Source organism: Pectinophora gossypiella, chromosome 26 (assembly GCF_024362695.1).
Source record: "Pectinophora gossypiella chromosome 26, ilPecGoss1.1, whole genome shotgun sequence".
Classification (NCBI taxonomy): Eukaryota; Metazoa; Arthropoda; class Insecta; order Lepidoptera; family Gelechiidae; genus Pectinophora; species Pectinophora gossypiella.
In genome coordinates this window covers 2,568,892-2,593,713 of record NC_065429.1, presented here as the reverse complement: position 1 = coordinate 2,593,713, position 24,822 = coordinate 2,568,892, and the positions used below count along the sequence as shown (strand labels likewise).

General features: G+C 37.3%; 2 protein-coding genes across 2 annotated transcripts; both read right to left on the bottom strand.

Moving 5' to 3' along the window:
* Window positions 1–5,771: 5,771 nt before the first annotated feature.
* On the bottom strand, window positions 5,772–11,640 carry LOC126378514 (fibrohexamerin-like). Its single transcript, XM_050026924.1, has 5 exons — window positions 11,480–11,640; window positions 9,576–9,816; window positions 8,846–8,982; window positions 7,187–7,297; window positions 5,772–6,400 (listed from the first exon to the last, which is right to left on the bottom strand). Exons 1-5 carry the CDS (start codon window positions 11,526–11,528, stop codon window positions 6,261–6,263), a joined length of 678 nt encoding a protein of 225 aa, XP_049882881.1. The 5' UTR covers window positions 11,529–11,640; the 3' UTR covers window positions 5,772–6,260.
* Window positions 11,641–17,659: 6,019 nt separating this feature from the next.
* Window positions 17,660–22,992, bottom strand: LOC126378295 (fibrohexamerin-like). Its single transcript, XM_050026488.1, has 6 exons — window positions 22,938–22,992; window positions 22,293–22,332; window positions 21,619–21,789; window positions 19,526–19,665; window positions 18,273–18,380; window positions 17,660–17,816 (listed from the first exon to the last, which is right to left on the bottom strand). Exons 1-6 carry the CDS (start codon window positions 22,990–22,992, stop codon window positions 17,668–17,670), a joined length of 663 nt encoding a protein of 220 aa, XP_049882445.1. The 3' UTR covers window positions 17,660–17,667.
* Between the last annotated feature and the right edge of the window lie 1,830 nt (window positions 22,993–24,822).

Here is a 24,822-nt window from a genome sequence, read left to right as displayed (position 1 = left end):
CAAAGGCCGGTCATAGGATGGGTGACCACAAAAAAAAAGTTTTCATCTCGAGCTCCTCCGTGCTTCGGAAGGCACGTTAAGCCGTTGGTACCGGCTGCATTAGCAGTCGTTAATAACCATCAATCCGCACTGGGCCCGCGTGATGGCTTAAGGCCCGATCTCCCTATCCATCCATAGGGAAGGCCCGTGCCCCAGCAGTGGGGACGTTAATGGGCTGATGATGATGATGATCTATCTTTATTTTGATCAGAATAATAATGGATGGAAGATGTAATTGTGCCTGGGTGTAACAAGAGTCATAATTTATGCCCAAAAACAATGATAAAATATGCATAATTATGTCTGTTATCCATGAAATTAGAAGGTTAAACGTAGGAAAATCTTTACAGCGCCATCTATATTGTTTTTGAGGATCGTAGCCGGGAGAGTGTCTCATTGAGATTATTATTGCAGTAGTTTTATAACATGAAGGGTGGTTTTGAACACTGCGAATTAGTAATTTATCAGTTCGAAGCATAATTCATAAACAACTTTTTTATTTAAAATCTGTATTTGAATACCGTCATAATTATTTTATGTTCTTGTCATTTTGTGTCTACTATGTTTGGAAACGTGATGCGTGACGATTTGAGCGTGCGTAATGATGACAAATCTTTTCTCAGCCACCAGCGGCTGACTTTATTATGTTTTTTTTGGTGAAAACTTGTAATTGGCTATTTGTTTGTATTTTTGAATCTAAATTGTTTTGTCTTGTAAGCTGTTGGTTTTCCAAGAAATAAATAAATTAAAATATTCCCCATGTTGTAACTTTACCGTCAATCAAGGTCGTATCGGCGCGGAGCGGGGAGTATCCCTTCTATACCTATTATTATTGTTTATATGCTTCGGGATGGGAATCTTAACGTTATAATTAAAACACATAATACCGGGTTCTTACCGCATTTAAAATAGCGATATGAGACTCCCGATATTTCGACACTGTTGCAAGTGCCATGATCACGGGATGACTGATGAGATTGGAGTGGAGTAGGTAGATCCATAATTTTCTACGGGCAGACATATATGTCTATCTGTCTGTCGTGATCATGGCACTTGCAACAGTGTCGAAATATCGGGAGTCTCATATCACTATTTTAAACGTGTTAAGAACCCGGTATTATGTGTTTTAATTATGATAATAACCGCGTAAACTTAAAACAATGTATAATCTTAACGTTTAATCGTTTTTTTTGTCATTAAATGACGCACTGACTTTGCACACAACGCATAAAATTGCTGTGTTTGGTTCGCCTAAAATTTGATTTCGATGGTCGTTTCGCCTAAAATCATATTTCTGTGTTCAATTCGCCTAAAATAATACCCTTCATGATATAATACACTGTTATACAATTTTGTTTGAAATACTTTATTATTTTCAGTTTGTAAACGAAAACCATATTTTTACATGTTTTTTTTTAGATTTTAAATATCGATTTTACTTTTGTATTGTTTTTAAAGAGATTATAATGGTTTTTTTATCAGAAATTGTTTGTTAAAATATAGGATTATCAGTTTTTTATGTATATCAATCAAAAATAAAAGACATAGTTATTTCAGAGATTATGAAAAGTTGTTTAGATGTTTAGAGGGTTAGTTTAGGAGAGGGTATGTGATGTGAGATAATAATTAACTTCTTTTGTGAAAAAAAGCAACAATATTACTTATTTGTAGCAATCAAAATATGCCATATCATTCTGTAATTATTTTTCCAGTCAATTTATGGAGATACGTAGAAACAAAATATATTTGTTATGATTTATTTATTAGTTACAAACAATGGTCATTAGATATCATCAATACATAATTTCACTAAACGGAATTGGTGTTTTGAAATCAAGAATCGTTTACTTACCATTCTTTTATTGGGTCGAAAATAGCCCTGACTCCTGCAGACACCTCTTAATTTTATTTTAAGTTATACTTGTCATTTTCTTATACGCCTAAAATGACAATTATAACTTAAATTAAAATTAGGACGTATCTGCTGGAATCAGCATCAACTAAAAAACCTAAAAATACTTAATATTGTGTCAATCTGAATATTAAAAGCTAGTCTGATAGAAACGCATAGCGTGCCAGGCTAACAAATAGTAAAAAGTAGCTTAAGGAGCAGCTTAAATGACTCCCGTCCTAATTTATACTTTCTGGTAATGCAGTGATTTTCAAATTAGCCGAAAAGGTCCGCGAAAGCTAAAATATTGTCCGCAGAAGATTCAAAACTTTGAATTAACTCATTAATATGCGTACAAAATTGAATTATCGATTAAAAAAAACATGTTTTGCAATTAATGCGCTATTGATAAGAGTTAGTTTGAAATTTTACGATTATTTACTTTTAATTTTTTTTAATGATAGTTTTTTTTACCTTTGTGGTTCCTGATCAAAAAAAAAGATAAGGAACTACTGTCGTACCTAATGTCATTCAGCGTCTTATCGCATCATGAAATAGACTTTTCCTGTTCAAACCAAACGTGACATTTTGTTTTAAAAATAAACAATAATGTTGCGGTCTTTCCGAATTTAAATTTCCTATTCTTTGTAGCTAGACAAAAACATCAATTGATACTCTTTACATGACAACAATATAGTGATACCTACGTGATCGGTTTTCCTTTCTAATGTTTTCATCTCTTCTCTAGTGTGGGTTATGAACTTATGAGATCAATGAACTCTACAACCCAAATAAATTATTGTAAATGTATGTTGTAGTGATAAACTTAGTATTATTTTAGTGGGTCCAAGATTATTGCCCTAAATGTTGAATAAAGACATTCATTAACGTAATTTCACTTGTCATGAATTGTATTGAGTGGGGCTTGTTGTTGGGCGAACGTTGAACCAGTTTAGTCTGTGTAGTTCCTGATATTGTCCGTGGGTTAAGTTGTATAAACAACTATAACATCAAATTTTCAACCTGTTGCTTAGCACTTAAACTTGGCCTTTGTAAAGGACAATGAGCAAAAGTGGTCCAACTATCAGACCTATTTAGCGAAATGGCTCAATAAATACCGAATAAAAAAAAAATGCAAATTGAAAGAAGAAACTTCTTTTAACCTAATATATATTTTGTTTCATTTAGTGATATTTTTTTACTGGCAGCCATTTTGTGTAGATTTGTTACATTTTATTTATTTTGACTTTCGCATGCTCAACGTTTAAAGAATCTCGTACATAAACAAATGTTAATTTATTTTTTGTATTGTTTCAATAAGTACATTTCCGGGTCCCACGGGGTCTATTTTGATTGTTTTGTCAAAAACTAAATTTATATATTAACGCGGCCATTTTGTATTTTCAATCGTGCGTATGGAAGCCACATTTAGCATTATTAATAGTAATAAAAGAGGAGCTTTATTAGATAGAAACTTGTTTTTTGTTAAATAATAAAGTTATAATATAAACCCTATAAGTGTGGAGTGATACCTGAAGTGTTGTTAGGATTAGCATAAACACACAGCTCATTTAAAGACGGTGAGATGGGTTAGGTGGCAAGTCGCCCACCTAATATGTCAACTCGCCTGAATAGTTTCGTGAGACTTTTCTCCAAACGAAGAATGAAGAGGTAATTTGGTGCTAAAATGTTGTAAATTATATTATCTATGTGGACAGGAAATTATCCCTTCATTAATCATTAGTTAAATGGCCCAGTCTCATGTTAACTATAAATAAATATAGTATGTACACTCGCCCGCAGGCCAGACATGAAGTGGGCGACTTTCCACCTAACCCGGTGAGATTGTATTATACGTTGTGTACGCACAGTTGACACAGCGCATACGAACATCCTTGTTGTGACTAGTCTAATAGATTAGTAATCACGATGCGTAGTGGAACTGACTACTAACTCACATTCCGCCTACGCACAAAACGAAGACTAATGATAATGGTGCTGATTTTACCAGAAACCTAATTTTATTTTAAGTGTTACCTGTCCTTTTTCTTATCCGTCGATAAGGAAAGGGGTGGATGATTGACAGCTGTTAATTTTAAATGCGACATTCTATTGGGTTTTCCACCAACCTTCCTTAACGTAAAATTGAAAGGGTGGTTTAAAATTCTGCATAAAGTTGACGTGTGTTCTATAAATTTCTAGCCTGTCGACTGGGCAGTCCCTTTCCTTTACCATTGAATTGACAGGTATAACTTAAAATAAATTTAGGGGGTGTCTGCTCGAATCAGGATTCTGCAAGGAATTATGACTTGTCAGTTAGTTCCATTAAAATGCGTTCGTGGCAGGGCCACATTGAATTATGTCATCTAAGAAAGAAATATTTAAATTTGACATTTGCGATGTATCAACAAATGTCAAATAGCAATATTGCTTTTTTAGATGAATTGCTTCAATGTGGCCTTTTTACCCTCCTGGTATTATCTTTAGTCTACGTTTTGTATTAAGCGGTGTATATTTTCGTGCCTTCATAGGACGCATTAACGTTAAATAGATTAACTGCAAGTGATTTAGTCATATCATTGATATTGAACAGCTTAGTATGGACGCGCTGTCACATTCCGTGCCAATTTTGAAATCTCAAAAATATTTTAGATTATATCGTCCTTGGAAAAGTAAAATTACGTAAGCGTCAAAATATCCTAAATTAGTTGTCTGATATGCATTGCTAGACATAGACAATGAAAAAGCAATATAATTTTATGTTGACGTCATCTACATGGATAAAAATTAAAATAGCCTTTTGGCGCTTAAGTAATTTTGCCATTCCAGTGACGAAAAAGTTGTTATCTGTAAAAATACAGTTTGAAAACTAGGAATTGAAGCGATTTGAAAAAAAAATTGTTCAAATAATTTAATTATTGAATCTCTTTCAAAAGCATACCTACCTTTTTATCTTTTCTTTGCACCAATAGATAATTAAGTGATTTTCAAGCCATAATGTTATTGTTCTATATATTTTTCATATCGTTTAAAGAGTACTGAGTGTCTAAAAAGGCCATATATATAAAGCAAAATTGCAAATTGACATTAAGGCATATAAAAATAAGTGCAGAATGTCAAGACATGTCAAATAGCAATATTGCTTTTTAGGTGAATTGCTACAATGTGGCCTTTTTAATCCAGTTTTGTATGCGAAAGTGCATTGAATGTTAGCTTTTCCTGCACGAGTATTAAAAGAAGTAAAGCCTTACAAAGTTCCAGATAAAAAATAAAGTGTGGTATCTTAGATTGTATATGTTCTGCGTGATTTGAAGCCTTTATTAATACATTAAATACAACATAACAACACTCCTGTATCCCAGAAGGGGTAAGCAGATGTGCATATTAAACCTTTTTCTCGCCAACTACATTTAGTTAAGTCCCATGTAATAGCCTATTACCAATGATCCAAACTTAAAATTTCTAATTCAGTGGTTTAGTGCCCGAGCTGAGATTCGAACCCGTGTCGCTACGATGTGAGTCGCACTTATAATATCTTTTGCATACAATTATGAGGATCGCTTGTACACGCAGTTAATATAGATCCAAAATACTTATAAATCACATTGAATAAATTCTGTTATTCATTGGTGCTTGATGAAATTAAGTAATATTTATATATTATTATTATTTAAGATTTTATAAATAAAAATATGAAGATATAGCTTTTCGTTTTATTCTTACCTTAAAACAATTTTAAGTAGATGCCTATAAGAAATGTAAAGAATCGGATAAATATTTATTTATATTTTTTTTGTGACAATTTCAAGAGAGAGAGTGAGAACGGTAATTAAAAGCACAATAAATAGTAACGTCACTTTATTTCCATATTTAACAACTACTATACGGATTGTGTACTTAGAAACTGTTTTGAAAGTCCAGTTACTATTATTCAAAGAAATAACATCGAAAATTAAAAAAAGAATAGAAGGAATGGCTGTTTACTACAGTTACCTATTACAATTGTTACTGTGTCAAAGCAAAAAAAAAAAAAACAAATCACAAAATGCGCCTTTAGTAAACTCATTATTAAAATTAAATAAATATTCAGATAAAACCTAAAAATTTGTATACAGACATGGGTGTTGCAATTTTATGATTTTCTAGATAACATTTTTAGTCACATGTTGAAAGAAAATTACTAAGTATTCCTAATACCTCTTAAGGGGTATAACATAAAGGGGAGTTTACAGGCGACTTAAATTTATTTCAGGAATTGATTTTGAGTCAAAAAGTAGGTAGAATTATTTAACATTTCCTGAATCCCTTTTAGCTTTAAAATTAAAATAAATTAATAATAACATCCGAAGTTACATATGATTGAACTGATGAATCTATGGAACAAACCAAATCCTCTGTAGAAGAATGTCTCTCTCTCGTAGATGTTCAAGTACGATAGGTCTTTAGACAGGAAATTTGCCGTTTGTTTGTCTGTAAAACCAAGAATATTATCAGCAGAGAAATTAAGTAAATAGGTACAATCAAAGAGCAAAAGTTCAGTCACTGAGCCCAGCGAATTATTTGTAAACAGTGGTGAAATTGTGAACCATTAGTTTAGTGTAAAATATATGTTTTTGTTGGTGTTTTTGGTCTTTTACAGAAACGACATGCAACCAGAAGATCTTACCTGCAACCAGTTAATATATTACTTTGCAAGAAACTGAATGGACTTTTGCAGCTTATCGTACATAATAACTAATAATAAGTAATGGTAAGGTAAGTAAGTGCTTAAAAAAGTAAGTAAGTAGGTGTATGCTGGGAAAATTCCGAAAATGGGAATATTCCCAGGAATGGCGCATCACTAGTTGCCAGGCATTTGGGAAAATAACTCAGTGTACTTACCTACTTACGGCATAATTAATTGTTATAGACTGATAACTTTCCAAAACGCCCGCCAACAAGGCTTACACCAATTTTTGTCTATCAATGTATTTATGTAAGAACTTCCAAGTACTACTACATTTTTTTATTTTTTATTAAGTGTTTTTAGGTGGGGCGAAAGGCAAGAGGGGTTTCCCTCACTGCCGTATTTTTTTTAAAAGTAGCATGGAGAAAGTGTTGTGAGTTAAGTATTAACAACACAGAACAGTCTAACACCGACAAGAGCGTGGGCTCTTAAATTAATACGGAGAAAGTTACTTCGACAATTAAGTTATTTGAGTAAGACTTATTAAGGTATTTGAGTAAGACTTATTAAGGTATTTGAGTAAAACTTACCATTTGGATTGAGTACGAATTTGGGCATGGCAGCGACATCTGTGTAGACGAAGGAATTGCACACGTCCATTCTGTTCGCGTTCCTGATGTGGGTTGTCATGCGGATTATTGCTGTAAACAAAATGCTGGTGTTAGTTAAACCTGGGCTACCCCTAAAGTGGCATATGATGTGATGATTCGAGGGCTAACAGACCACATTCAAGAAGTTGGTCTTAAAAAGCAATATTGCTATTTTGATTGTTGTCAAATTTTAATAGCAATAGTAGCCTTTTAACATATGAACCCCAGAACCCATAAACATAAACAATGACGAAGGGGAACTTGTGATATTGTCAGCAGGGCGCTGGCGGGCACCATCTCCATACATTCTGTGTTTATAACAACTGTCAAAAAATAGTTTTAATTTTTCTATCCTTTTCGCTCGATAAATCGCGAGATTTCGATCTGTATTTTGCTGCCTTACCAATAAAAAAAGAAGCGGTGAACGTGTATTGTCAGGCAAGATTGCATTCAATTATCAAATAATCCAAATTTGAACTTTGCTTGGCTGTCATATACTTTGTTTAATGTACTTATACGTAAATAAACCTTAACAATTTCATGGATTTTATTTATTTTATTTTTCATTCTTTTTTATGTTAGGCACTCGCCTCGCCAGTCGTCCCATGACCTCTGTTAGCGTGTTTGTATGACTTTCAACAATAGTGAAATGAGGGTAGTTACACCCATAACATAGTAACATCGTGCGCTAACGTCAGTCATTCAATGACCACGAAACAAGGCGGGCGTGTGAAGTGTTGTCCGAAATATACTTTTTTTTTGTATTTATTATTAAACCGTAGTGATTAGATTTTTCACATATTTTAAAACGAAACGCGAGAAAATAAATCAATAACGTTGGTAAGTAATTATTTTTTTAACTCATTACATTGGTTGTAATAGAAATAATTTAAATAAGTATACACAATAAAGATTTATAGCAAAATTCATGGCTCTGGTCTACAGCTGTCATTCAGGAGACCAGTGGCAAATTATGACGGCGCGTTTATGACTTTTGACAAGTTTTATTACTTGTGATCCATCAGCGATTACAGTGAACTTCCAGCGCTCCGAGCCCCCGACGTATAGTGGGGGTAGCCTAGTCCATGGTACAACAAAACAAGGATGCTCATAGTACGCTCAATCATATGAAAAGCCGCCATTGCCAGAAAAAATAAAAAGAAGAACTAAAATTAAGTAGGTTAAGTTTGTGCCATAATGGTACCATTATCAAATTGTTACGACGATTATGCGGAAAAGTGCCTCGATCTTGGACTAATGATTTTCCCAAGTGCTACTGCATTCCCCAGTGGTACTGCATTCCCAAGTGCTACTGTATTCCCAAGTGCTACTGCATTCCCAAGTGTTACTGCATTCCCAAGTGTTACTGCATTCCCAAGTGTTACTGCATTCCCAAGTGTTACTGCATTCCCAAGTGTTACTGCATTCCCAAGTGTTACTGCATTCCCAAGTGTTACTGCATTCCCAAGTGTTACTGAATTCCCAAGTGCTACTGCATTCCCAAGTGTTACTGCATTCCCAAGTGTTACTGCATTCCCAAGTGCTACTGCATTCTCAAGTACTACTACATTCCCAAGTGCTACTGTATTCCCAACTCACGATATTCCCAAGTGCTACTGTAGCTGTAGATGCTGTCTTCCTTAAAAGTGTTGTGCTGGATGAGGGTCCTGTTTGAAGAAACCACCAGCCCTCGGCACTCCACAGCCAACACCGCAGAATCCTTCTTCACGTTGTAGCTGTAAACACATCGGTAAGTTGGAAATTGTGGATTTCTTAAACAACCTGAAGATTTGACAGGTCCGGTTTTTTACAGAAGCGACTGCCTGTCTGACTATTACTAAGTAAAAGAGACACGCACTTGTCGATGTAGCCATGCTACTTTTTCAGATGATGATATTTTCTTTTATGACGCTTTTTTTCCTCCCGATCTTGGGCTTGGAAAAAGAAAAAAATTAAGTGGAATAAAAAACATACACAGCCGCCGTGGTCTAGTGGTTAGAGCGTTGGGCTCACGATCTGGAGGTCCGGGTTCGATTCCCGATGGGGACATCGATGAAATCAATTTGTGCGACTGTCCTTTGTTTGGTGAGGACTGAGGACATTGCAGGCTTGAATCACCTGATTGTCCGAAAATGTAAGATGATTCCGTGCTATAGAAGGCACGCTAAGCCGTTGGTCCCGGGCTACTAGCCCAAACACCACCAACCCGCATTAGAGCAGCGCGGCGGAGTATGCTCCATACCCCCTGGTTGATAGAGGGGAGTCCTGTGCCCAGCAGTAGGACGTGTATAGACTGTTTATGTTATGTTAGAATAAGAAATATACTTACAAGAACTCGGCAATCCGGCAGTTATGATGGTTTCTGACAACGAGATTGTTGTCAATGTACGAAGCATTGAAGAATGGTGTCTCAAACCTGAACGTTTTGATCATGTACGCACTGGGAATCCAACCTACGACATTTTTGTTGCATTTCGAGTTGGCCGCTAAGTTGTCCCTTATACAATTATAATCGTTTAAATAGCATGGCCGAATGAACTCTCGATTCGCGTGATTTTGCTGTTGCGGTGCTAAAACATGGAAATACAGTCAGTGGGGGACTTTCCAGGCCACGAATGTAGATGGCGCTGTACCGTCACGAGTATTATGTATACTTTGCCATGTCACATTAACTTTTTTGACAAATTAAAAAGTAAGTATCATTGAATGTCAAAATGTGATAGTGCGATGGAGTTTGAAAGTGGGTACATGATACTCATGACTGTACAACGTACAACGTTGCCTTCATTAGACCTTCTTATTTCATGGATTCCAGATAATGATGTTGTTGTCTTTTTTTTTGTGTGTGGTGTCCTTTTATAAGGTTTTTTGGCGGGAAACGGGAACGGGACAGTTGCTTTTTTCATTGAATAATCTAAATAATTAATACGAAGTGGTGTTTTGTGGTTAATGATCGCATTAAGTTAGTGGGAAGACATTCGCGAGTGTTATTATACCGGAGTATTCAATAAACAAAGTGTCTGCCTATTTTCGCTTCGTTTGGGGTTCGGAGTAGGAGTCTACTCCGAGAGTGGGGGCTTAGGTTTCATCATCATCACCTTTCATCATTTCATTATTCATCAAGAAAAAAATACGTAAGACATGGCTGTATGGGTATAGTTCCCTTTGCCTTACCCTTCGGGGATCGGGGAAAACCAAAACAAAAAAAAACTTTCTATTCTATTCTTACAGTATTTTATCTTTGTTTTTAGGTATAAATGATGACCCTTGTTACACCCAGGCATAACACATCTTCCAACCTTTTAATGTTCTGATCATAAAAAGAGAAGCAATTTAGGTAGCAACATAATTTTCAACTTATTAACATTTATTTTTACACAGGCGTTAGTGACATGGTAACGGATACTCAGGGGGATGATTCAGACCATGATTCTGGGTTGATATCAATCAAGTGAATTTTCCCTCAGCGTTACAGATTCCGATGTGATAGTAGTTTTACAACTAGTTACATAATGGCTCCGATTCCTGCAGACACCGCCTAATTTTATTTTAAGTTATATCCATCATTTTCATATCCGTCGAAAAGGAAAGGGACGGTTGATTCACAAGCTCTTAATTTTAGGAAGAATGAGTAAATGAATGGATAACCCGGGCGAATCAAAAGGTACGTCGCTGGTATGCAATCCGTTTGACGTGCTGTCTACTTAACTGAGTCGGGTTATTGACGGATGTAAAATTTTTAGACGGTTGGTTTAGATTTGTGCTTAAAATTGACGTGTGTTCCATAAATTTTATGCTTGTCGATTACCCGTCCCTTTCCTTTTCGGCGGATAAGAAAATGACAGATATAACTTAAAATAAAATTAGATGGTATTTACAGGAATTAGCACCACTATATAATTTAATTTTTGACGTTCAAAAAGGGCTGACTATGTAAGCCAATTTTGAAAAATAAATATTTTTGAATTTTTTTTGCTGTCGTCGATGTCCAAAATCCATGTTTTTTTTTAGTTTTTTTTTTAATTATTTTTAATTTGATACTTCTGCGATGGAAAATTCCACTTGATATCAACTCAGAATCATGGAGGGATGATCCACCCTCAAAGTTTTCATTACGATGTCACTATAACCTTGTATACTCTGTTTACCCTTTTGGGGATATAGGAGTAATGCTACTTTATGTTACTAGAGTTTTCCGATTTCGTCATATTTTTTTTAATTTCGATAACTTACCAGCATAACACCCAACACTGAAGACAAAAATTAAAACTTTATAAATCATATCGACAGTTTTCTAAGCGACCAAACAGTCTTTCTCTCAAAAGAGTTCTGTGCGTATTATCACAAGATAATCGATAATTATTATCAAAAACTTCTAGAGCAGTTTCGAGAATTGTTAATAATTTATTTTGTTTGTACAACTGCTTAAATAGTGAGCGGTGTTGACGCCAAAACAGCTGTGCCATATTATAATTTACCGTTTATAAAAAGCTTTACAATACTTATAAAAGCGAGAACATGTTTGTCTGTTACGCTATTACGCGCTAACAAATAATAATCAGGAAATTTTGCATTCAAGCTCTCAGGAGCAAGTACCTAAGTAAGTGTCCTAATGTACATAAATGGAATGGAAATGGACACTATTTCGAACCGTGCATCGAAACACACGTTAAGCCGTTAGTCCCGGTTATTACTTACGTTCGTGACTCACCTTTTTTTTGACGTGACTTCTTGTAGATTTGCCGCAGATGGCATTAACTACTTGGCCGGACAAATGGGGGCGCTGAAGGCTCTCACCCGGTACAACGTTTAAGACAACAGGTCTAAGGGTGCCCAGTTGGGCGCGAACCTCGGCTCAGGGCGTCGCGTCGTCTGTGAGGAAAAAATATTTGAAAGAATTAATCGACCCTAATGGGCCGATAGCGATAAGCGCTGATTGACGGAAGTCGTCGACCACGCCGGCGGGGTCGGTATCGCGCGGGGTCCTGAAGTGTTTGGTGTCGCGAGCTGATTGGCTGCCTCTATGGCTAGAGTAATCGGGTCGTGCCTCACCCAGCAGGGTCCACAAAATACCAGCGTCGTGGTTCACGCCGCGACTTGTTATGAGTGAGGCCCTTTTCTCAGGACGTCCACCACCACCTTATGACCATTCTATTGAACATCCTCTAAGTATGATTTTTTGTAATTACTACTGAAATAGGCGTGAGTTAAGTGTGTTGTTTTTTTCTTTTGCTGATCGAGTCCTTTTTAGGTCATTTATACCCAAAAACAGAGGATGCATATATCTGTTATCTGTGAAATTAGAAGGTTAAACGAAGGCAAATTTCTACAGCGCCATTTTTGTTTTTTGTTGAGAACGTAACCTTGACAGTCCCTCATTGAATTTGTATTTAGGATGACCAGTAAACGAAAACGTAAATAATATATTATAAATAATAAAAAAAATAGATCTTCTATCGTGTGGGTTGCGAGGTGAATTTCCAACCTCATCAACCCTGGTGACATGGCTCATGTAACGATTACTAACTTACATCAGTAAAGTAGTAACCGGGACCAACGGCTTCTACCGAAGCACGGATCATCTTTCGGACAATCAGGTGAAAAAATAGAAAATACCTTTGCTAAGATAACTTGAGTCCACATGAACGAACCCGCGTACGGTAAGCTACCTTTTATTCAACTTTTTGTTTTTGTATTCAATTCCACAATAGTACAACTGCAAAATAAAAGTTGGTAATATTGTGCTAAATGCTCATACTTTCAAGTTAAGAACAAAGGATGCCGTGCACATTTACAATAGGTACTTGATTAATTCTTTTATTTATATAAATAAAGTCGCTACGTCAATGTCATTAAAACATAACTGTTTTAACGTCATTATTATGTTCGTTCTAATGAGGTACTTTTCAGGTTACGTTCCCCAAAACTAATATAGGTGGCGCTGTTGACATTTAACGTGATAATCACCTATTTTCTTATTACTCGGGTAGGTACATCATTATTTAAAAGTACAATGTAATGGCAGAAATACACTTCTCATCAAAAAAATCGAAACACCTTGCAAGTTTACGTTTTGTCAGGATTATCAGAAAAATGTGTACATTTAGGAGTAAATGTTAAATGTCGTTTAATAGTGAGTAATATGAGCTTATCAAATCTTAATGTTAATGTTCTAAATTTAAATGAATTTTTCATAGGTTTCGTATTTTGTTAAATGAGTCATTTTTATTCCGTATGGAGTATAAAGGAAATGGATAAAACAACACACGTAAATGAAAAAAAAAAGCTAAAAAACGTTTATTTAATAACTTGTATTCCCTCCCCGAGCTCTAATTACTGCTTCCATACGGTTCTTCATCGATCGGATGAGAGTCACGATCACATGCTGTGGTATATTGTCCCATTCCTCTTGGATTGCATCTTGCAGCTGGCTAAGTGTTTCTGGGGCAGGATCTCTTGCTCGAATTCGTCTCTTTAATTCATCCCACAGATGTTCAATGGGATTCATGTCCGGGCTTCTTGCTGGCCATTCCATAATAGAGATATCGACTTCGTTAAGATAATCTCGTACGACGCCCGCGGTGTGAGCCCTAGCATTGTCGTGCATGAATATGAAGCCGTTGCCAATAAAATGTGCATAGGGCATCACATGAGGCTCGAGACACTCTTCGACGTACCGATGACAGTTTAGTGCAGGCAGACGTGGCCCAGACACGAAAGCAAGCTCTGTCTTACCGTCGGCGCTGATTCCTCCCCAAACCGTCCACGAACCGCCACCATAGCTGACCTTTTCTTCAATGCAGCATTGTGCATAGCGTTCTCCGTCTCTTCTGTAGACCTTGTTCCTTCCGTCGTTACCATACAGCATAATTTTACACTCATCAGAAAAGAGAACTTTGCTCCACTGTAGGTATGACCAATTTAGGTGCTCACGTGCAAAGTTAAGGCGCGCTCTTCGATGGTCTGCAGTTATTTTCGGCCCATTTGCTGGCTTATGCGGTACCAGTCCACGATCCTTCAACCTTCTTCTAATTGTAGAGTCACTTACAGCCACCCTTCGTACAACACGAAGCCGCTGCTGCAGTTGAAAAGCGTTAAGGCGTCGATTTCTTAAAGAAGTTGTTACAATAAATCGATCATCTCGCTCAGAAGTGACCCGATTCCTGCCAGATCCTGAACGGCGCGTGAACAAACCAGTCTCCCGATAACGTTTATAGACTCTATGAACAGATGACAGGCTTAGATGCAGTCTTGCAGCCACAACACGCTGACTAAGGCCAGAATCCAGCAATGCCACAACTTGGGCGGCTTCTGTGGGCGAAGTATCCATACGTTTTAGAAAAAAAACCTTTTTTCAGACGTCCCAAAGTCACAGTATTGAAATAAAAAACAAAAAGTTTAAGGATAGGCGCCAATTTTTAGTTTTTAAACGCTAAATGTACTCCAACCCTAAACACACATTTGTCTCAAAACAGTGATTCATTTCGTTTATAAGATAAACAAATGAAATTCTAATTTTGAATTTAGAATTTTCGCTTATTACTGTAATGACCAAACTGCCAGCTATACATTTATGTATTTTTTTTCATCATATGAATTCTTTTTTGTGTTAAATTCGGACAGAAACAATGAAAACGGAAGTGTTTCGATTTTTTTGATGAGAAGTGTATATAGGTTGGTATAAAAATAATTCTTGCTTGATATTTGGATCACATAAAAGGTGGAATACATTGTTTTGTTTTTTTTTTATTAGTGATCATGGCACTTGCAACAGTGTCGGAATATCGGGAGTCTCATATCCCTACTTTAAACGCGGTAAGAACCCGCACCGAACCGTTATTATTTTTAGGTAGAATTACGTCGCTACTTATATTGATTTTCTTTATTTTGATCAATAATATGGGTGGAAGATATAATTGTGTCTGTTATCTATGAAATTAGAAGGTATTGCTCTTTGACTCCGACCTAGTATTTATAAAAAAAAAGTATAATAAGGTGTTTTAACGTTGCAGTTAGTATTTTCAACTGGGATAAAAGCGACAAACATGACGATAAAGTTTTTTCCATTTTATTAGGTATCAAAACTTTATTGTCATGTTTGTCGCCTTTATCCCATTTGAAAGTACTAACTGCAACGATAAAACACCTTATTATACTTTTTTTTATAAATACTAGGCCGGAGTCAAAGAGCTTTTTTTTTTTTTTTTTGGTTTTCCCCGAAGGGTAAGGCAAAGGGAACTATGCCCATACAGCCATGTCTGACGTATTTTTTTCTTGATGATTAATGAAATGATGAAAGGTGATGATGATGAAACCTAAGCCCCCACCCACGGAGTAGACTCCTACTCCGAACCCCAAACGAATTAACTCAAAAGTCCGCATAAACTTTTGAGTTATGAAGCGGCTTCCTGACACGAAGCGAAAATAGGCAGATACACTTTGTTTATTGAATACTCCAATATAATAACACTCGCGAATGTCTTCCGACTAACTTAATGCGATCATTAACCACAAAACACCACTTCGTATTAATTATTTAGATTATTCAATGAAGAAAGCAACTGTCCCGTTCCCGTCTCCCGCCAAAAAGCCGGAGTCAAAGAGCAATATGGTTTTCCCGTGGTTTTCCCTATGATAGAGGCCCGCGTTGCTCTATGGTCGGAGTCAATAAAATAGTTATCCACTTGAATCACCGATTTAAATTAAACTTATTAAAGGTAATAAATATGTTGAAAATATTTCAATATGTACATAACTATGAAACATATTTTGTTTATTTACTTACAATTATTATCTTGAAAATACGAAGTGGGTATGTATGGAATTTATCCTTGCGTTATAAATAGCCGTTATAAGTAAAACTCACGACCTCGAGTTTTGGAGGGAGGGAGGGAAGGATGGGCAGAAACTACTAACTACATTGCTTCTATTTATTTTCATCAAAATAATAACGGGTAGAAGATGTGTTGTGCCTGAGTGCAATAACAAGATAATCGAAATCAAATCTGTACAGCGCCATCTGTATATTTTTTTGGGGAACGTTGCCTGAAAAGTCCCACATAACTATATTCATTTCTCACAATACATGTAAGACCATTTTATGGGCGATACGCTGACCCCTTGACACCATAAGGTTTATCATATCCATTTTAAAATTTTGTATCAGATTTTAAAACAACGTGATATACTTACCTAAAGATATTCGAGTGTTTTTGCTTATGACGAAAAAAAAACAAAATAAGTAGTAACATGCGAGTTTATTGAAATAAAAATATTTGAAACAAAAAAATATTTAAGTACGGTAACAAAACTTTATAAAATTAAACTTCAGTAGCGAAACTTAAATTATTTTAAAGTTTTATTTATTTTATTTTTTATTCATAATAAGATAGGTGTTCAACAAATTAAAAATATAAATTGAAGTAAATAAGAACAATTTATTTAGAGACCGGCGGCTCTTTTGGTGGCTAAAATTAAAAAAAAACATCATTTAAAAAGATGATTTTTATCTGAGATTTTTTTTAAATTGGTGTTGTCAGAAATTAAAGCCGTCTTTTGTTCTTTTATTTTCGTATTATACGTTGAATTACCAATGAATTTGTTTTTGAAACTGTTAATAAGTAGTTTAAATTAAGTTACCTACTAATAAAATAATAACTTGTGTGTTCGTAGTCCTTTTTACGAAGCAGTGTGTCATTTTATAATTGTACATTTAACAGTGATGTCGCGATCCATATATGGGTCATGACGGCCTAGCTCCATACGTCCGTGACCCATATATGGGTCACTAAGAAACGACCTGGTACGCGCTAAGGGCGGGTGTTCCATTTGGATCCCGGGTAACTTAGCAAAGGTTTGTATCACAGTATGTTTGATGAATGCTCTTGTCAACCTGTGTGAATGCAGAAGTGACTGAAGGTTTAGTAAAATATTCAAATAATCAGCAATATTTTACGTTTTTAACAGGTCGTATAAAAATTTAAGTAATATGCGGGACTTACAAGGAAGTCAAAACATTTTTATGGGGGTTGTCAATGAGTTAAAAAGTTTTTTACAACGAAAACATTTCCGGGAACGGCACAGCTCTGCACATTAAGCTTGCTTACTGCACTATTTTTCCACTTTTTTTTATATATTTTTTTTCTATTGTCTTGTCTTTGTGTGTGGCGTCCTTTTATAATAATCAATTTCTATATTTTTTTTCTATTCTATTCAGATGATATGAAAAGCATCACATACATAACAAAAGTATTCTGAGGTACATCCATCGCAAGATGAACTAAGTACCCATACCTCACCGAGCTTATCCGCGAACAAACATAAAAAAAAACTAAAAAGAAATATACGGTCGATATGAGAACCTCATCCATTTTTGAAGTCGGTAAAAATGGCGAAATAGCACAATAAGCCGGTTTATGTCATCAACAGTTGAAGTCACAAATCCTGTTGTTGACAAGGAATCGGAAGACTGAAGTGGCCCGCGCCGCCCAGCACTCCCTCGACCAAACGTCCAGGTCTGGACCGAAGTTGCCCAAATCATCCCGACTTATGAAGGCGATCGACGGTCTGTCTGTTGGAAAGAGAAGAATATATTATGTGAGTCTTCTTCTATCGTGTAGGTTATGAGATGTATTATCAGCCTCCGTTGTCTAGTGGTTAGAGCGTCGGGGCTCACGTACTGGAGATCCGGGTTCGATTCTCAATGGGGACATTGTGGAAATCACAGGCTACCCCTCTATTGACAGAAGGGGGTATGGAGCATACTACACCACGATGCTCCAATGCGGGTTGGGTTAGGTTAGGTTTTTACGGCTAATAGCCAGGATCAACGGCTTAACGTGCTCTCCGAAGCACGGGATCATCTTACTTTTTCGGACAATCAGGTGATTCAAGCCTGCAATCTTACCAAACAAAGGACAGTCTCACAATGTGATATCGACAATGTCCCCATCGGGAATCGAACCCGAACCTCCAAATCGTGAGTCTAACGCTCTAACCACTAGACCACCGAGGCTGTTATATTTACCATATCCCTGTGCCAGTATGGTAGGCAAGCTCGTGAAGGCTGTGGCTTCTCCTTGGCAGATGTTCAGGTTGTTCGAGTTGCGGATGGACTGTGACAGCTGGACGCTCTCTGAAAATAAATCATATCATTCATCATCGTCATCATCAGCCGGAAATCGTCCACGTCCTGGACATAGGCCTCCCCCAAGGGTCATCATAATAACCGATCCTCTGCTGGGCATATCAAGCATTACTGCGATAGTCACTGTTCAAGTATAAAACCAGGCCAAAATATTAAAAAAAAATAATAAGTTTGTTGTCTATGGTCAATTTGTATAATCTATGAATGGACAATAAAAAGTTTAGTTTTCCCGTGCCACGAACAGTCACTTTTATGAGTTACATACAGGACCACAATGACTTTTCACACACAGGATCAAAGTGACTATTTTGGTCTGGTCAGCGACTAGCAAGGAGCGCCGCTTAGAACTCTGGTACTCAAATTGCATGCACTATGAGTTAATTCTCTCAGACGACGCCCCGCCCTGAATCGAGATTCGCGCTCAACTGGACACTCAGGCCTGTTGTCTTAAATTTTGAACCGGGTGAGAGTCCTCAGCGCTCCCCATTTGTCAGGCCAAGTAGTTAATGCCATCTGAGGGCAAACCTACAACCGAGTCACCGATTTTTTTTTTTGATGTGACTTATTGTAGATTTGCCGCAGATGGCATTAACTACGTACTTGACCGCACAAATGGGGAGCGCTGAAGGCTCTCACCCGGTACAACGTTTAAGACAACAGGCCTGAGGGTGCCTAGTTGGGCTCGAACCTCGGCTCAGGGCGTCGTCTGAGAGGAAAAATATTTGAAAGAATTAATCGACCCTATAGGTGCTAGCGATAAGCGCTGATTGAAGGAAGTCGTCGACCACGCCGGCGGGGTCGGTATCGGGGTATAATATGTCACTGTGGTCCTGTGCTTGCTTCTGAAAAGGAAGCGCCGTTTCGAACCCCGGTACCGTACTTGCACCAATGAGTTATTAATTTATCTTAAGTGCAGTTTTCACTAACACAGTTGACTCGACCATTATTAGATGGCGATAAGGCTCACCTATCACGTTGGTCTAACAGAAAGCTCGGTGAGCTGTGGGTACTTAGTTCATCTTGCGATGGATGTACCTTTGGGAAATCGTGAGCTTATGTAAGTAATGTAAAAAATAAAATGAAGACTCGAGCGTCCCCTGACTGGTTCACCACTTGGCCGGACAAAAACTCACCGTAGTCAGCAGCGACCCTCATGTAGTAATGTCGCTCGTCAGGATTGTCGACGTTGTGGATGATGAAGGCTCTAGCAGCCTCCACGTGTAAGTTGGGACAGTCGAAGGTCAGCTTGGTGACGCGAGAACTCTCGTTGGCTCTGGAATATTAAATAATTATTAATAACATAACATAGTAGGAAGAAGTGTATAGTATGCGTGTTAGTGACGCCGTAATGAAAACGTTCTATGCAGCTTTAAGGACCAAACTGGATGACAGCGGCAGAGGCGTGGCGGCGGCGGCGGTGCGGGGAGCGGCGCGTTCAAATGCTACGATTTATATTGAAGTGTTCTCGATGGCAGCGGCGCGGCGAGCGGGGTACGCCGTAAAGCGGGAATTTTTCCCGTTTTTTTCAAATTCTTTCGTTTTTTACAAGTTTTATTCGAAAGTTTCAAGAAAAATAAATATGAAATATTTCATGTTTTATATGAATAAAACGAAAAAAACCGGAAAAATATGAAAGAAACGGAAAAGTTTTATTATATTTTGGAGGGTAGAATGTTTTTTTTTTCTTGTTTTGTTGTCATACGCTCATTCCGACCCACAGATACTTAGTTCATGTCACGCACGCACTACTGCAATAATTACATGTACCTAATTTTAGTACTTAGGTACTTTTTAGTCTTATTGAATAATTTTAACAATTCACGTGCTAGTATACGTTCGATCAAATTTACATTTAATGCAATCTAAATCATTTGAATTTGAGCCATGTAATACTGATTCTTCAGAAAGCGACAGTGACTTTGTATCTGATTTGTGAGCGAGATAGAAATACAATAGGTATACATTATTGTTTTAAAAATTTGGTGATAAAAACTTGTTTTTTTCAATCGTTTTTTTCTAATTTGTCGAATTAAACGGCGAAAATTCATTAAATACCCGTTTTTTTCCTAGGGTTTTTTTTCTGATATATTTCAATGTAACAAACAAATAAAACGGTAAAAAACGAACTAACGTTTTTTTCACCGAAAAAAACAATTTGTTTCTTTCGGAATTTTCAACGCTCGAGCGGTGCGCTCTAGTCGAGCGGTGTCTCTGCGTTTGAAACTGGCCTTTTCGTTTCCTTTGTTCATTATAGGGATTCAGATCTTCTTTTGCCCATAATAAATCGTACGAAACAAAAGAACTACAATCGAAAATGCGCTGTCGCCGTTTCGACATCGCGTTCATTTAAGACACAACTCTATACCGCCGCAACACCGCGCGATTTGGCCGCTGGCATCGAGAACAGAACAGCGGCAGCGGCCGCCGCGCCGCTCCCCGCGCCGTTATCGACGCCGCGCCGCCCCCGCTGACATCCAGTTTGAGCCCTAAACGTGTTGGGATCTCACTCAGCAACAATAGATGGCGTAAGTGTAGCGGTGATCGAAAATATTTTTATCATAGATAAATTAAACTAAATAATCTCTACACCTTTTTGCCACTACTTGAAGGTCTCAAGAACCTACAAACATTAAAAAATACTATAAATCCTTCATATTTTCTTCAGGTTTACTCTGGGTTTGAAGTTACGTCCTCTTTTTGTAACAAATAATTCTTTACAAAACTTTTTTTATATGTAATTTGTAATAATAATTAATAAAAATAACATTTACTTAAGTAGGATGTTGACAACTTCAGACCCAGAGTAAACCTGAAGAAAATAGAAAGGATTTATAATATTTTTTATCGTTTATGGTCTATTACAAAAACGACATCATGTAACCAGGTCTTAAGTGCAACCAGTGCAGGAAACTGATTGGACTTTTGCACCTTATCGTACCTCTTAGTTAGTTAGTGGACTCTATTTTCACCATTTAGACTCTAAGATGGCCCATTATGCGTGCTATTGTTGACTACGTAAGCCAACCTAACTCCTTCCAGAAGCTCAGAAGCCTGCTGGGGTTTTCACAGGCTTCGCGGAGCGACCCCATTCCTTTGAGGATTTGTACCCGTTGTGCTGACACTCCCGTGCATTCCAGGATTACATGGGGGGCAGTTTCTTCTGCATCCCGACAGCCGCTACAATTGTACCTCTTACTTTCCCAAGTCGTGGGCTTTATGTACTCACAGCAATACAGAAATGGCACAGTTCTCCAGTCCTGTGATGGTGACGGACTGATCGATGTGGCTCAGGTTGAAGTAGGGAGCTTTAAATCGCAAGTTGGCTGCGGAGAATGAGTCCGGAATGTGCGGGAAAGCCGTAAGTGGGTCGCATTGCGAGTTTGCAGCGAAGTGTTCTCTGTGAAAAGAAGATATGATAGCAAAAGGAATTACTTTAGAAAGGATAGAACATACATACATACATAAACTCACGTCCGTATTCCCCGAAGGGGTGGGCAGAACTACAAATAAGAGAATAACTATTTGCAGACACTTTTGATACATAGTCCTAAGGTATTACACCTTTTTTTCTTTTTTTTTGACGTGACTTATTGTAGATTTGCCGCAGATGGAACTAACTACTTGGCCGGACAAATAGGGAGCGCTGAAGGCTCTCACCCGGTACAACGTAGACAGCGCAAACCTCGGCTCAGGAAGTCGTCTGAAGGGAAAAATATTTGAAAGAATTAATCGACCCTAGTGTGTCGATAGCGATAAGCGCTGATTAAAGGAAATCGTCGACTACGCCGGCGGGGTCGGTATCGGGGTTCTGAAGTGTTTGGTATCGCGAGCTGATTGGCTGCCTCTATGGCTAGAGTAATAGCTCCCCCCGTTCGTAGTGCGTAGAAAATATACACTTACCTTATACAGTCGAAATCATCCAACGAACAAGGGTTTTGGGCTGAAAATTAATTAAAAAATAATTAAAAACTTTCTAGTCTACATTCCTCACAAACAATTTAGATGGCGCTGTACAGATTTTCCTTCGTTTAACCTTTTAATTTCATGGATAACAGATTTATGCATCTTTTATCTTTGTTTTTGGGTTTAAATGATGACCCTTTTTATTACAGGCACAATTACATCTTCCACTCATTATTATTTTGATCAAATTAAAGAGAAACAATATAGATAGCAACATCATTTTATTCATAATGTGATTCAAATATCAAGCAACAATTATTTTTATGTATGCTTCTGCCGCCTACAGCTTCCGTGGTCTAGTGGTTAGAGCGTTAGGCTCACGATCTAAGTATCTCGTAAGGACTTTTCAGGCTTGAATCACCTGATTGTCTGAAAAAGTAAGATGGTTCCGTGCGGAGGGCACGTTAAGCCGTTGGTCCCGGCTATCAGCCGTAAAAACACCACCAACCCGCATTGGAGCAGCGTGGTGGAGTATCCTCCATACCCCCTCCTGTTGATTGAGGGGAGGCCTGTGCCCAGCAGTGGGACATATATAGGCTGTTTATGTATGTATACTTTATAAATAGGTAGTAAAATTCTTACCATTTATCCCATAGACAGCAATGGTCACAATAATAACAATGCTTTTAAAACCCATTTTGGCGACAAAGTATGCAAAAAACGAAAAAGTATCAGTTTAAATATAAATTTGTTATCAACGTTTTATTTAAATTAAATCGTAAATAAAAACTTGTTTTTTTTACTTTCGATACCTTGCGAGTTTACTTGAATAGAAATAAATAAAGATAATAAAATAATTATTAAGGTAAACGCTCCTATTAACGCCACCCAAAAATCGACATCGTTTACCGCCACCTTTTTTAAATTGCGGATATTTTGAATTGGGTCCGAGATAGAAAATTGATTCAAATGTCAAAAGATACATGTATTAATTGACCATGAAACGAACATACCCCTGAGCGTGGGCAACAACAGTCTAATTTGTGATTGGTCTGTAAGTGTGCAGTGTCCGCGCAAGCAACGCGCTCCATACAAGCCACTACTGAAATGCATAAGCATACAACATTTTTTTCTTAAGGTTTTGTGTCCGATGAAACATATTTTTCTTCATTTTAGTAATTATAACTACTTGTTAATACGTTTAAGAACTGAGAAAGCATGCTATATTTGATATTTGTGTTAGTTTTAAATGATTAATTTGAGTTTTAAAATGTGGCGGTGATAGAAGCATACATTTGCAGTTTGGTTACTATTACCGCCACCTATGGCGGCGATCGATATTTGTATGATATTTGTATTTTTTAGTTATTTAAGGTAACATGCCCAATCATTCATAATGTTATCATCTTATTTTATAGTATGGTTCATGAACTATATTAAAATCTATTAACGCCACACATTTGGTGGAATTCAAGTATCCTGTGCTGCATATAAGTTAATGTATTTTTTTAAGAAATGTTTGAACAAGTAGTTGAAGTAATTATGAATTTCTAATTTAAATACTTTATATATTTATTAAAATATGCTTTGAAACTGGTTATTACATAGGTAGCTCTCATTTTGAATATTTATTTGTTTTCTTAAGGCTAATTTTTATGTGGCGGAAATTGAAACACAGAAATTACATACATGTTTCTATTACCGCCACCATAGATTCCCTCTTATGATTTATAGACAGGGTGATGCATTATTCTTCGGACTGACAGAGACGGACGGACAGACCGAAACAGACGAACAGATAGAGACAGACGGACGAACAGACCGAAACGGACGGACAGATAGAGACAGACGGACGGACAGGGACAGACGGACGGACAGAGACAGAAGAACAGACAGAGACAGAAGGACAGGCAGAGACAGACGGACGGACAGAGACAGACGGATAGACAGAGACAAAAGGACATACAGAGACAGACGGACGGGCAGAGACAGACGGATGGACAGAGACAGACGGACGGAAAGAGACAGACGGACGGACAGAGACAGACGGATGGACAGACGGACGGACAGAGACAGACGGATAGACAGAGACAGACGGACCGGCAGAGACAGACGGATAGACAGAGACAGACGGATGGACAGACGGACGAACAGAGACAGACGGATGGACAGAGACAGACGTCAATTATGTATATAAATCTATGAAACCAAAAGATTTTTCTGTAGTTTATGTCATAATTCATTTAATAAAAAAATAACAATAAAGTTTATTGAAAACTCCTCATACAGAATCATTTCGTCGACTCCCGAAATCCTGAGGGAGATTGGGAGTTTCTATAGACAGCTATATTCCACGAAAACATCAGGCGAAAACATGGCTCGAGACCCTCGAGCCAAGCTTACCCGACACTACACTGAAGATATCCCGGACGTCAGCCTGTACGAGATTAGAATGGCCCTCAAACAGCTCAAAAACAACAAAGCGGCAGGAGATGACAGAATCACAGCAGAACTTCTGAGAGCGGGC

Bases quoted from the DNA above. Each gene is read 5' to 3' on its own strand.
- LOC126378514 (XM_050026924.1), bottom strand. From the start codon at position 11,528: ATGATTTATAAAGTTTTAATTTTTGTCTTCAGTGTTGGGTGTTATGCT. The intron at 7,298-8,845 runs GTGAGTTGGGAA...TTTTGTTTACAG, and splicing joins CAGTAGCACTTGGGAATATC to CAATAATCCGCATGACAACC. The intron at 6,401-7,186 runs GTAAGTTTTACT...TTGGTTTTACAG, and splicing joins ATTCGTACTCAATCCAAATG to ACAAACAAACGGCAAATTTC.
- LOC126378295 (XM_050026488.1), bottom strand. From the start codon at position 22,992: ATGGGTTTTAAAAGCATTGTTATTATTGTGACCATTGCTGTCTATGGG. The intron at 22,333-22,937 runs GTAAGAATTTTA...ATTAATTTTCAG, and splicing joins TGCTGTCTATGGGATAAATG to CCCAAAACCCTTGTTCGTTG. The intron at 17,817-18,272 runs GTAAATATAACA...TCTTTCCAACAG, and splicing joins CATACTGGCACAGGGATATG to ACAGACCGTCGATCGCCTTC.